We start from the raw sequence: 14182 nt of genomic DNA, 5'->3' as shown, positions 1-14182 counted from the left end.
ATGTTATTGTCTTTCCTTCCAGAGCTTGGATACTGACAGCCATTAGTTTTTCGCTCTGGGTCTCTCTCTCTTCTTTGTGATATTTTTATCATGTTCTATGGCAGACTCTATGAGGTTATCTATTGTGATTCCCCTCCAGCCAGGTTGTGAGGTCTGAACCAGAGTCTTTAAGTCGTCTTTCAGACCATCCATGAGTACCGTGACTATCATTCCCCTGTGGTGAGTGCTATCTTTAATATCTTCTATCCCAGTGTACTGGGTGATAGCCTGCAGAGCACGGTCACAATAGTCTTCTGCAGTTTCACTCTCCTTTTGCTTGATTGTGAAAATTTTGTTCCAGTTAACTACTACTGGAAAATATATACCCAATTGAGTCACAATGCGGGAAATGTTACCTTGGTTTACTTGGTCTGTTAAGGGAACGTCACCATCCAATACACAATCCGTGATAAATTTTGTCACGTCGGTATTGCGTGGCAGACAGGCCCTTAACACCACACGCCAATCATTATTAGTTGGCTCATGTGAACTACCCAAATTTCTCAAAAATCTTTGACATTTGGCTAGTTCCTTTTTGGGATTGGGGAAATCATTTATGATGGAATTTAGTTCTGCTCTTGTCCAAGGACAATGCATTACCACTTCCCTCATGGACACTACACCGTTCGCATCTGCATTTCCATTCAGAACAGTTATCGTCCGGATGGGATGCAGACTGTTAGCGCTGCTACCTCTGAGCTGGTTACCTGGCTGGGGGTTTAATCTGCTGCTGCTATGTATGGTATTAACAACTTCCTCTATGGGTGCAGAGTGTGTTAACACTTCCCTTGCTGTTACCGATGAAGATGGCGGCACCACCCGTGATTGTGGTGATGCAGCATCTATCATTTGCACAGCATGGGAAATGGCAGACATTACAATAGGCTCATCATCCACATCATAAACATTTTCTTTATGGTTGCTTAAGAGAGGGTACAAATTGCTTGTTACATTTTTATGGGTATTTTTGGTAACTGTACTTGTACCTCCATCCACATAAGGTGGGGGAGGTGAGCGTGAACTGCTGGCAATACTCTCCAAAATGCTACCTTGCCGCACGTGCGTGCCATTTTGCGGCTCGCCCGTATTGCAATTTAGCGTCGCGGATGTATTTTCTGGCAATGTGCAAGTGACGCATCTGTCGATATTAAAATGAACCTCTCCATACCCCTGCCTATACCTTCTAAAATCCTACCTATAAACCTCTAAGAATGACGCTAATTTGTGTACGCAGTCATACAGTAAATAGAGACTCCAGACTTAGAACATGTGGTTCCAAAGCACAAAGTATTATTCAAGTAAAAGTACAGTCAGTTACACGCTATTGATCCAGACACAATTAGACGCAAAGGAAATATACAAACCCAAGTACAGTATACATACGCACCGCTTCCGGACCTGATGATAGGCATCAGCAAGAGACCCCTCATCATTCAGCATTCAGCATGAAGACTAAGACCCAGTGTTTGAGCACACATATTTATACCCCCCCAAAATAGACAGGACAATAGAGAAGTTTGTTGCTGATGTCATTGGTTCCCAGGGGAGAAGCATCTGTTACAGAGCGTTTAACAAGGCTGGTTCAAATAGACCCACCCAGCCTCTAACAACTGGGGGTCTCTTCCCTCCCACCACCATGCTGTATCCTAACAGTTGTTCATAAAATATACATTTTGTTGCTTGTAGTCTCTGTGGTCCATAAGTTGAGAATGCATGATGCGATCTCCACACTGATAGTACCGGAATTCTGTTGAAAGAGTAAGCATCAGTACAAACCCAAACACTGCTTTCTTAGCATGTATAAAACCATAGTTATCAAATATCTTTATTTCACAGCATTTAAACTAACTGAACCAACTTAAATCTTATACTTTAAAGCTTATTAAACCTTATGTGTGAATATGTAATGGATGAGTATGCGGGGTTTGATATAAGGATGCTAGTTATTAATGGGTGAGATTTAAGTGCATCATTTCTCATACACAAAGTGAACATCTAGCAGTGTGGATTGCTGAGCATGATAGTTCCACATGCCCCCTGTCTCAGCAGCCCCCACCTTTCCCGTGTTCAAAGGAAAAGCTCTTTTGTTCTCCCAGACTCTTGTGTGAAATGCAAATGTGTTACCCCAAGCTGTGAAGCTAGGGCCATCCTGTCTGGGTGTAGGGCTAAAACCTGTTTAGGATTCAGACAAATCCAATTGTGTAGATCAATGCCTGGATTATATTACAATTGCCACAACTATACTTGTCTGCATCCAGGGATTCCCAATTTGTATGTAAAGCACTCACAGTTTCTGGTGCATTGTCTATTCTATTTACTTTTTCTCAAGAGGCTGTTCTTCTAGTTGCCCTTGGTAGATTATCAAAACATTGCCATCTGTTCTTAGCTCGTGAGTTGTAACTTAAAGTGACGCTGGTCGCAAAATGGCGTCTTGCAGATTCTTGTTTCTAAAATGGAGTCTAGCTGCCATTCGCAAGATGGCGTCACGCACGCTTCAATTTTAAACTGATCTTGTCTCAGCCAATTATCCAGCTTCGACAGTATGTGTTGACAATCACTTTCCTAGCAGGGCCGTATTTATAATGTGTGCAAGGTGTGGGTCCAGGGGGGCCTGCACCGCACATACTGCTCCCAATTTCATTTACTTACCGTCCCAGTGGCCTGGAGCTGCAGAAATCATCGGGAAAATGGCCTCCTCTCTTAAAGCGCCTCTGCTTCCTAGTCTTCCTGCAGATAACTTGGTTAGCAAACCTGCTGATCAATCCTGGCTCCAGGTTATTTCCCAACAACACAGCCATCCCTTCATGTGTTCCACACTTTAAAAATACTCAGGAAAATGGGAAATCTGTGGCAACAATGAGCCATTAAATTTGTGAGACAGTTTCTGTTAGGTATTAACTTTAAGTCTAGTGGGGATGTTGGCTGCAGCTGGGCACTAGCTTGTCCTGGTATGTTTATATGACACTGGCCAGGGACCACCAGCACATAGGTTCCACTGTATGTCAGCCAGCTCCCTTTTCTACTGCGCAACCGATATGGGGCAATCAATTTGAGCACATGGGAGGGGTCTCCTGATATTTATATATTTTTCTTGCTTTTACCCATACTTGCCTACCCTCTCAATTCGGCTAGGAGCCTCCTGAAAATCGGGTTACAAGAGAATCCTGCACAGCGTGGGGGGGGCGGTGATATGATTCACGATTCATGCCCCCTGCTCTGCCCCTCAATGCCAGCCATGCTCACCTGCACTGTGGATCTGGCTGCCCCCTCCCAGAAGGGGCAGCCAGAAAGTCGGCAACCCTGCTCTTACCTACGATCCAGGCTCAAATTATAGTGGTGCATGCTATCAAGATGCATTCAGCCAAACAGAAGTGGCTGTTGATCGTCCTTAGTTATCACCTGCAAGTGAAACACTTCTGAACAGCCTCATGTGCGTCTGTCTTGTGGCCACATGGGACTATAGGCATTTGCATCCAAATCTATATAGGCAAAGATCTCTAAGAATTTTTCTGCACATGCACGGTACAAAACAGTGTGGCCCACATGACCAGCAGCGCTATACAGACTGGTGGCAGCACCGCATTCACCCACCACTCACACCAATGTCACTGTATGCCCTGTGCACAGACTACTATGTAGCATATCCTATTCATCCACCACTCACACCAATGTCACTGTGTGCCCTGTGCACAGACTGCTATGTAGCCTATCCTACTCACCCACAACTCACACCAATGTCACTGTGTGCCCTGTGCACAGACTGCTATGCAGCCTACCCTTTTCATCCACCACTCACACCAATGTCACTGTGTGCCTTGTGCACAGACTGCTATGTAGCCTATCCTATTCATCCACCACTCACACCAATTTCACTGTGTGCCCTGTGCACAGACTGCTATGTAGCCTATCCTATTCACCCACCACTCACACCAATGCCACTGTGTGTCCTGTTCACAGACCGCTATGTAGCCTATCCTATTCACCCACCACTCACACCAATGCCACTGTGTGTCCTGTTCACAGACCGCTATGTAGCCTATCCTATTCACCCAGCACTCACTCCAATGTCACTGTGTGCCCTGTGCACAGACTGCTATGTAGCCTATCCTATTCACCTACCACTCACACCAATGTCACTGTGTGCCCTGTGCACAGACTGCTATGTAGCTTATCCTATTCAAGTGAACGCGAGCCTAGAGCAACTCTCCCCTAACCCCTTGCTGGTTGCACGCATGGCACCACCTCTATCTCTTACATTGATGATGTCAATACAATAAATTTTGTTTTTGTTATTGCTCAGCTTTAACTGACGGATGGAGATGAAACAAAGTGCAGGTTATTCTAGGAGTTTCCACTACAAAACAATGCAGTTTTCATGAATATCGGTTCAGGCGTTTTTGCGCCAACTTGGAACAAACAGACAGACACAACGTTCTTATTATATTAGTATAGAGTATCTTTGGAATTGGTGTAAATAGTAAGACCAACGTTTTACCTGCAGGCTTTATTGGGAATATCAATTTGGGAACTGCAATATGGCTGCAAAATTCATGCCATTTCCTATTGATTTCCTATAGCAGGTGACTATCCTGAAAGAGGTCTCTTTCTTCTTGTATCTTTGAGATCCACAATTGAATTTCCAGTGAATACAACAGAAGAAAATTGTCTAGGTATATTTCTTCTAGAAGTGAGATAGCAAAGTAAAACAAAGATGTACTTAAAGTGATAAAAGTACTTTACAGGTAAAAAAAAAACCCTAAAAAATAAAATGCAGGGATAACCAAATACTGTAGCTAATGGCAAGGAGCGGTATTGTTACTTACACAGCCAGGGAGGTGTAATAGCTGCAAATGCTGCCTTGATCTATATTTACACACAAATGTAACAAGTAGGTGATATAATATAGTAGACCTAAAACTATTGATACTGGTCACAATAAGCCAGAGTAAAGAGAATGCATAAGAAATCAGCGTAAATAATAATGTCTGCATGTACTGTATATACCTACACTTTCACCTGGGGGAAACTCCTTGAAATGGAATCTGTAAACTTGGTAATTATACATAATAGCAGAACACATTGGATAATAAAAATAAGTGCCTGGCTTAGAATGGGGACGTCCTAATGTTCTCTTCTCTATGCTTGCTGCAAATCCCCTTTAAATATGCTTATGCATGAGCATCTATGTGATTCTGGGCTATGAAATGTTTTTAAAGGTCTAATTCTTGTGACGTTAGTCTCCCAGTGCTTCCTCTGTGGTTTGTACCAGGGAATAACAAGAGAATAACCCCTTAGCACCCAGGCCGTCTGCATCCCTGCAATCTCGTGTCTTCTCTCTGATGATAAATAAGAAGTAACCGCGAATCAGACTGCGCCTAAATGTTCTCTGTTTCCAGCTTTTAGCCAGTTAAAGCTCTCCCACCGTCTGGTGGCAAGACCTGGGTACTAAATCACTGTGCCTTGCTAGGCTGTCATGCCTTTTTAAAAATGAGCAATGTGTTGCATATCATACGTCTGCATTCGCACGGCATTATATTTTAGATGTTTCCAAAATTACTCCTGCGTCCCTTTTCTAAGCTCTGCTTTTGTAATAAGGCTTTAATAGAAGTTGTCTGATTCTATGTTAAGTGAAGGAGAAAACCTGGTAGAGATTGTCTCTTTAAATCAGATCTGCAGTGTTGATGGACCCTCTAGCAGGCATGGTAGGAACCATTCTCACCTCTGCAGCAGGGAGCTTGACCATAAAGACTTACACATGCAAGGAAAATGCTTTCCCTTTTAATATGCACCCTACCAGTCTTATTTCCATGGTTACAGCTCTCGCTTGTATGGTTGCTTCCATTCTGCAGGAAAAAAAGAGGAAGAGATCACATATTCTTAGGGTTGTAGTTTAAAACGTATAGAAAGCAGGAAAGCAGTCCTGTTGTGACTTGCATTTTCAATTTTTCCTTTTTTTTCACCCCCCCCTCTCTCTCTCTCTCTCTCTCTCTCTCTCTAATGTACAGAACACTGTAGCTGTAGCTTCCATTCATTTTCCACAGTCAGCCTTCGCACAGTCTCCTGCTCTGCAATCTGTTGATAACTCCAGTTGCAGGCTACAGCTTATTGTCTTTCGGAATGGAAAACTCTTTCCGATCACTGGGAACACATCGTCTCTTGCAGATCAGGGAAAACGTCGGGCGGTTGCTACACCAGCTCTGCTTTCTAAAATAGGTAAGTTGCTCCTTTTCCATTTCCTCCATAACACAAAGTGCCTGATACTGTACATGCATTTGCAGCTGGGGAGCAGGGACCAGGGGTACTGAACAGATGTTCATGCAGCCATTTGTTTAGGAGTGCACAGACATTTAAACATGTTCCCGGTCCCGACAAGTTCTATTACTCCACCACCAAAATAAACAAAACCGAAGCATAAAGCTGAAAACATACATTTAATGTCATGGTAGCGCAGATCACAGATAAGACTCATGAGCCAAATGCAATAAACGAACTGCTTTAATTAGGAAAGTAACTCCAGTTATTGCAGTTAATAGTATAATGCTTCTTGCATATTAATGTCATTCATACAGTTGTACCAGAGAAAGCTTCTCCATCCTTATGCTGAAAACAGAGAGAGGGAATCTGATTCACATCTGTGCTCTTCAGTTTGCATTGTAATTGAAATATACGAGGTAGACTAATGGCTGCTGAAGCATACTTCTATATATATAGAGTGTGTCATAATTGGGGTTGACAATATTCATATAAAAAATGCTACAGCTTCACTCTAGTTGAGATAAATGTAGAAACCCGTCAGAATTAAAAGTATCAGCCCAATAATTAACCTCAAACTTTTTGGAATGGAATATAATAATCCTTGCAGACCCTGCAACTAAGTCACCGCTGTTGGTACCTATAGGATCGTACAATGTTTTGACTTGCAATAATCCTAATCAGTTCAAAAGAATGTTTAATTATCTTACCATGAGTGTCTCCAAATTGATTTTGACTTTATTTATTTTATTATTTTGCAGATGGGTACAATTTTGGAAACCTCTCTCCTCCATTGACTATAGCCCTGAGACACTTTGCAAAGGGTGTAGATCCTATTGCTGCTTTTTGGGACTCCGACCTCCTTGATGGACATGGGGGCTGGTGTGGAGAAGGCTGCCACATAATTACCTCTGCAGGCAATATAACCACCATTCAGTGCACTCGCTTTGGTAACTTCGCAGTGCTAATGGTAAGCATGTTAATAGGGACGAAATTAGCTAAATAATCCAGTAATTGTGCGGTGAACTGTGTGTTAACAGGCAGTGCAAGCCAGTAACAGCTAACCACTATTTCCATTTGCATTTGATTTCCCAGAGAAAAAGTTAATAGGCGGTGAGTGATCGAGCCGCAGAGCTGACTTCCCTTTTTTGTTTAACCCCTTCTCCGCTGGCAGGAAAAGACAAGCCTTACTTTGCAATGTACTGCCACCTGTCAATGGATTTGCAGCTGGCCTCTCTACCACCTATTTGCAGAGATTTTTACTGAAGTTGAGGGCAAATTGATAAGCATCAGACAGTTATACATTGCAGGACTGCACCCGAGATGGTTGTCTGCTTTGTTCCTGCCTTGCACTGTGTTGATCATACTAATTAGTTGCAGGGATACCGCAATGTTGAATCATTTAATAAATGGTGGAGGCTTAGAATTTAAACCCCCTTTGTAGTTTGTTGCAGAATGGAGCTGCATAGGCTGAGCATCTCCTGGATTGGTCGTGGGTAAAATAACATTATTCTTTTTATTATATGTACAATGAAAAGGTTGGCTCAGAGCAGATCCATGATGATGTTGTGCAAACAGCTGCATGTATAGATGGCTCTCATTGCAGTCATTTACTCTCCCTTGACTGAAAGTTCCATCACTGGGTTATTGAGCCAGTATATAATATGTACATATATATATATATATATATATATATATATATATATAATCACAGCGAGAGTGAAAGATGTGGCTCTCTTTATTAATTTGCAGGGGTTTTTTATATATCATTGTATGGGGATGTTTGAATTTTGATCAGACTAATTTCAATAGTTCTGTTCCTTGGACCTATTGAAGTCATTGTGTAGAAAGTGCAGCAGATGTACTAGTTGATCATTATGCTTAGGCTGTTTGCATTAAGTTGTGCTGCTTTTTATGCGTTTGGTAAGGACAGGCAGAGACGACAGTGAGGTTTTGAGGACGTGTGCAGAAAATCCCAGGCTGCTGCAGTCAGTCAGAACACAGACGTCAGTCGGTTATGAGAGGGAGCTATGACCAATGCCTTGGAACTTATTCATGTGATTACTGCTATGAGAAACCAGACTGATTCTGGGTTTGCTATATGGCCACCCGTGGTGTGTATGTGGTGTGTAGGTTTTACAGTCACTACAGACAGTTCCCTGGATCTTTGTAACATCATTTGATACACAATAAAGAATTCTAGCAACAGACTTTAGAAACTTGTGGCTCTCCGGTGTCTGTGGAACTATAAGACCCATCATTCTGGTCCTTGTACAGTAGTTCCACAGCTGGAATGTCACTGTTGTATTTTCTCCGGCTTGGGAACAAGGGCTTAAACAGCGCTTCCCCTCTCTCTCTAGAAATAATATATAATGGTTTTATTATATTGTTTACCCTCTTTTTTTGTGCTAAATAGAAGATGCTATTTATGTTATAAGAATACAATTTCTTCGACTATGTGAGTTCACCCAATTAACATGTCCGGTTGGAATCTCCCACATGGCTAATTTACATATTTTTCATCTGGCTCAGTGGAGGTCTAATTCTCAGTGTTTGTGAGCACTGAGGCCTACAGAGTGTAAATAACAATACACAGATGAAGCAGACTTCATTGTGGCGATTGATCTGCTCACTTGAGATGCATTTAATCTGGTCAAATGCAGTTAATTGGAGCAGGGGTGTCATACAATTTTCCCATTTCAGGGCACCTTGGGGCCAGACTGTGTCAATTGGAACTACAAAAGTCACCTCCGACTTCATCTCTGTATTATACATTTATTTTTGGACTTAATATGTAAATGGCTTTGTTGAGAATATTTGTGTTTTTTTTATAGTAAACTTTTATGTCAGGTACTTCACTGACTCTCAAATATAAAAAATAACATGAAGGATGCACAGCTATCTACTAAGTCCATGTTCTTCTCTCCACCCTAGCCGAAGTCCCAGGGATTGCTCCATGCAAATGTTTTTCACATGGCTTCAATGGCTGCTCTCAAATCCTAGACCAAAAACCAAGGGGGTGTGAGTGACAGAGGCAGCCAATTACAAACTTCAATGAAGAGGTTGCAGCTTGTGATTGGCTCTTACACTCACTCCCTCTGCCACCATTTTGAAGTGGAGAGCAGAGTGATTGACTCTTTTGTATTACAGAACCTCCGGCTAGGGTAGGGAGAAGCCTGGGTGGACTGCTCACACAGGTGGTAGTGCAGCTCTAATCTACAGAAGAGGAATCAGTATTGGAAACAGCTGCATGATTATTGATCTGAGATTGCTGACAAATCTTTGCCTAGTTGTTAACCTCTTTGCCTCAATGAATGAAAGTATACACGGAAACTAATTGCTGAAATGACATTTATACCTTTCTGCATAATATTGTAAAGATGGTCATGGCTGCCGGAAGCCAACACGTGATAACAAGTGGATTCCAAAGATAAGGTGCAGCAATCAGAAAAATATCTCCAGACAGCTGTCATAAAACCGTAACAAGATGCAAAAACATATCTAAGGAGAATCATCAACAGAGCCACAAATCCAGCTGGTTTGTGTAAACTAGAAATTACGTGTTATAAGATTGTGGCTAAAGGCCCCCATACATCAGAGATTGATTGCAGAAATCGTGCAATTTGCAATCGATTGTGTATAAAAATCTTTCCCTTTTTCAATCGATTGTGGCAATTCTGCAATCGATTGTGTATAAAAATCTTTCCCTTTTTTCAATCGATTGCAATTGCACGATTGCTGCAATCAATCTCTGATGTATGGGGGCCTTTACTCTTTGGTTATATAGCCTCATTTTATGACTCGGGGCCTATTCATCATACCTTAAAAATCGACGGAGGTAATTAGGTTTAGAACTTGCATGGAGTTCTACCTAATTACCGGAGGAATTCATCATTCCTCCTCTCCATCAGTATCTATTCCGAAAAGCTGTCATTTTTGCGATGACAGCTTTTTGGGAAATAGATACTTTTCCCTGCCTGCTAAAAGTTACCGCAGCTGGAAACAGTGCTGTGCATGCGCTGTTACATTCTTGAACCCAGCGCATGCGTAGCACTACCTATAGCGGTAGGTATGATGGAAAACTGTCAGCTATAATCTGGTTGCTAGAGGTGACTATAGTATATTGCACCATTATGCACGGTGCACGTTAGCCTTTTCTGCTGTCTAATGAAAAATATGAAAGAGCAGCCCTTCTAGGTATATGCAATCAGTAGTATTAATACTCCTAATGCCAACAGTAGTAGATATGATACTAACATGAAAAATAGTAATAATGTTCCACTGCTAGCAATAGGAAATATATATGCCCGATAGGAATTGGCAATTAATATTCCTGAAGGAGTGCTCAGGAACATGTCCTGGCAGCACTCAATACCATGAGGGTATGTGCTGCTGCATCTGATTGGTTACAAGTAGGCAACCAATAAGAGGCTGGTGCTGCCTACTAGTACTTATGGCAAATTTTAGACACAATGGAGTTCTGGGCTTACATTATGGTATGGACTCCAGTGTAGTGAATGCTGGACCAGGGCTGTAACTAGGGTGGTGCCACATGTGCCATGGCTTAGGGCAGCAAAGGGCAGGGGGCACCATTCAGACCTGTAAATTTTCTGTTTATAATCATTTTCACTTGTGCAGTAGCTTCTTTTCTTTTAATCTTTTATTCCCAGCATCTCCTGGCTGCCCCTATCTCTTTCCTGGCTGACCCCCATCCCCCTGGCCTCCTCCCCAAGCACCTTCAGTCACATCCTCTTTTATTTACACACACATTTCAAAATACTGTCATACCCGGGACTCAAACCTATCACATCTTACATGGCAATCAGACACCTTACACATGGAGCTACATTATCTGCCCCACAATTTCTGATGGCAGCCCTTGGGGCCACACCATTTTGAGGGTGCGCATTTTATGTCCCTGTTTGAAAGACAGGGGAGGCATCAAAGCGCTTTCTGGCCCAGGGCACCAAAAAGTTTAGTGACGGCTCTGACTGTGCATGATGAATCATCCATTGCACATACCCACATTACAGTATATATCTATTATAATGGATCTCTTAAACGTTATTCAGAATGTTTCAAAATAGAAGAGGAAGAGAGTTAATCAAAGATGCTTATTAATAATTTTGATATAGGAACCTGTCTACGAGTTACTATAAGCAGCTCTTCTAAACAATGTATTGAGAACGGTGTACCAGAGATCGGGTCTTCAGCTGTACCTGTGGGTGGAAGCAGATGCCTGTCCGGCTCCTGCTGCACCCCCAGTCATGTGACCAAATATAACATGTAGCTGTTTGCTCCCGTCTTAATAAGCCTGATTCAGCAAGGAACGCAACTGCGAATGCAATAGCGATTATGCACACAGTTCAACTGTGATAGTATGCTAATCCATTGCGATCGCAATGCCGCTCCTGCACTACACAAGGACGCCCACTTTACCTTACACACATCCGTAATGTTTAGCAACATCGGTAACATCGAGTACCATCGCTGCCTCATGCACACTTGCACAAGCCCTGACCTTAATGAGAAATTGTCCACGCTATCAGGGCCAGGCTGCGTAGGGCATCGCAGATAATTTATGCGCGCCCATGCAACGGTGTTCAAATGCACTGGCAGGCCTGCGTTCGACCGACCACCCTCCCATCAACACCCACAAATGGAACTTCCTGTCAATCGCTCTGCGATGGGTCTGTGTAGTCATTGCGATCGCAGTCCCAATCGCAATGGCCAGATCATGCACTGCGATGCATGCGCAGTATGCAGCAATCTACCGATTGCATGCATATTAGCAACTCTGGGCCTGATTCAGAGCTGAATGCTCTGACCAGAGCGCTCGCTCTGAATCAGGGCCCTCCTCCATGAAAATGGAGCGGCCTCCTGGCCGCTCGTATAGCTGTGGGTGACCACCCACAGCATATGCGAGCGGCCAAAAAGATGGTCACGATGGTCTTGAGTGGGTAAGTGGGGAACATCGACCCGCTTGCGAGCGTCCTGACGCTCACGAGCGGGTCTGAATGACCCCCTCTGTTCCTTGCTGAATCAGGCCCTAAATGTAATATAGGGGTCTATTTACTAAGCTGTGTTAGGAGATAAAATGAACGGTGATAATGTACCAGCCAATCAGCTCCTAACTGCCATTTTTCAAACACAGCCTGTGACATGGCAGTTAGGAGCTGATTGGCTGGTACCTTATCACCATTCACTTTATCTCCTAACACAGCTTAGTAAATAGACCCCATAGACATCTAGCTCCACATCTAATATGCACAGCTATGACGGGCACCAGATATAAGTATCATTCTGCTTTTCTTACTGGTATTACCAGTGAAGCTAGTTTCAATAGTATATATGTTATAAAATAATATTAACAATTTTATAGTCTGTTCAAAAGCTTTGGTGTAGCTAAGAAACTCACACCCCTGTGTCACGCATAATAATATCACAATATCAAGCAGTGTTCAGTTCTCAGTCTGGTACAGATGTAGTGCACAGAATATTATAGGTTCTACACACAATTCTGACGAATTTAAAGGGTGGAGAGAGAAGAAAATTCTGAATGCTGTATGGCATGTCGCCTTATACTGTATGTAGATATCTTACTGTGGCTGAGACCTTATTTAGACTGTCACTTCATGAGACACTTAGTGATGTCATGAGAAACTAGTGACATCACTAAAGTGTGTACATTTCATCCAGTACAGTGCACAGAGGGCCTAATTCAGACCCGCTTGCGAGCGCTGAGCGCTCGCAAGCGGGTTGATGTTGGCAAGTGCGCATGCGCACGACGGAGCCGGCTCCGTCGTGCGCATGCGCGAGACCCGAATAACGACGGCCAAGCCGTCGTTATGGGTCTCACACCAAAGGGGCGTGCTGTCGATGGTGAGTGACAGCACACCCCTTTGGTGGGCGTGCTGGGGGCGTGGCTGCCCAGACGGAGGCGTTCCCATGGGAATGCCTACCGTCTGGGGCCAACCCCACTGACATCACAAGTGATGTCAGTGGGAGTGCTTTTGGCACTGATAGAGCCAAAAGCACTCCAGGGCTTGCGGCAACGAGACCCTACCGCAAGGGTCTCGTCGCAAGCCCGATGGTCACGATGGCAGGAGGCCGCCCCATTAAAAAAAAAGACGCCCTGATTCAGAGCGTGCGCTCTGTCAGAGCGTCTGGCTCTGAATCAGGCCCTCTGTGCTGTATGTCTGATTTATCACATACATTGCACTTTGTATGAAGCAGACTAGGGCTTGTTACAGTATGTGCTAATCATGTCCTCTTCATGGTCCGGCCACACTCACTTTAAAATCAAGCATTTGGAAACCCCCTTTTAGAAATTCTGTGTTTGCTCCTGGGATGACTGTCTCACTGCTGCCTGTGATGCTGCCGGCTGCTGCTCCTGTGACATCATCATGCTGGGCGTGTGACACTGCATGTGTGACATCACATTTCCAGCCTATCACTGACATAATGAAGCAGTAGCATCACAGCAAAAAGTAGGCTGTGTAAACAGCGTGCTAAAGTTAATTAAAATAATTATACAAATCCGCAGAGTAGGCTCGCAGCTCCCTCCTACAATAATGCCCATTTTTTGTGGTTGGTGTTCTCTCCAAGCTGCAGAGGATTTACATGCTTTGCTAATGAGCATAGGCTGGTGAGATTAAATTAATTAATTAATTTATTTTATTTATTAACAGTCTCTTATATAGCGCAGCATATTCCATTGCGCTTTACAATTGTAAGCATTAATAGAACAAAACTGGATAATAACAGACAGATATATAGGTAGGAAGGCCCTGCTCGCAAGCTTACAATCTAAAGATGAAACCGAAATACAATTTCGGGCTTCCATCCAATAGAAATCACAGTTGTTTCAGCCAATGACACTACTGATTTC

General features: G+C 43.2%; 1 protein-coding gene across 2 annotated transcripts in view; it reads left to right on the top strand.

Annotated features, from left to right (window-relative positions):
- Positions 1-14182, top strand: part of ADGRA1 (adhesion G protein-coupled receptor A1) — a 1066191-nt gene that overhangs the window by 749146 nt on the left and 302863 nt on the right. For both annotated transcript variants that reach the window (XM_088476934.1, XM_088476933.1), the window contains 2 exons: positions 6045-6252; positions 7053-7261. In XM_088476934.1, coding sequence (XP_088333060.1) covers positions 6045-6252; positions 7053-7261 — 417 coding nt within the window. The remainder of the gene's footprint in view (positions 1-6044; positions 6253-7052; positions 7262-14182) is intronic.

This window comes from Taudactylus pleione, unplaced genomic scaffold (genome assembly GCF_031769625.1).
Source record: "Taudactylus pleione unplaced genomic scaffold, aTauple2 ptg000198l, whole genome shotgun sequence".
NCBI classification, from domain to species: domain Eukaryota; kingdom Metazoa; phylum Chordata; class Amphibia; order Anura; family Myobatrachidae; genus Taudactylus; species Taudactylus pleione.
Note: the sequence above shows the minus strand (reverse complement) of the source record. Positions and strands in the feature narration are given on the sequence as shown.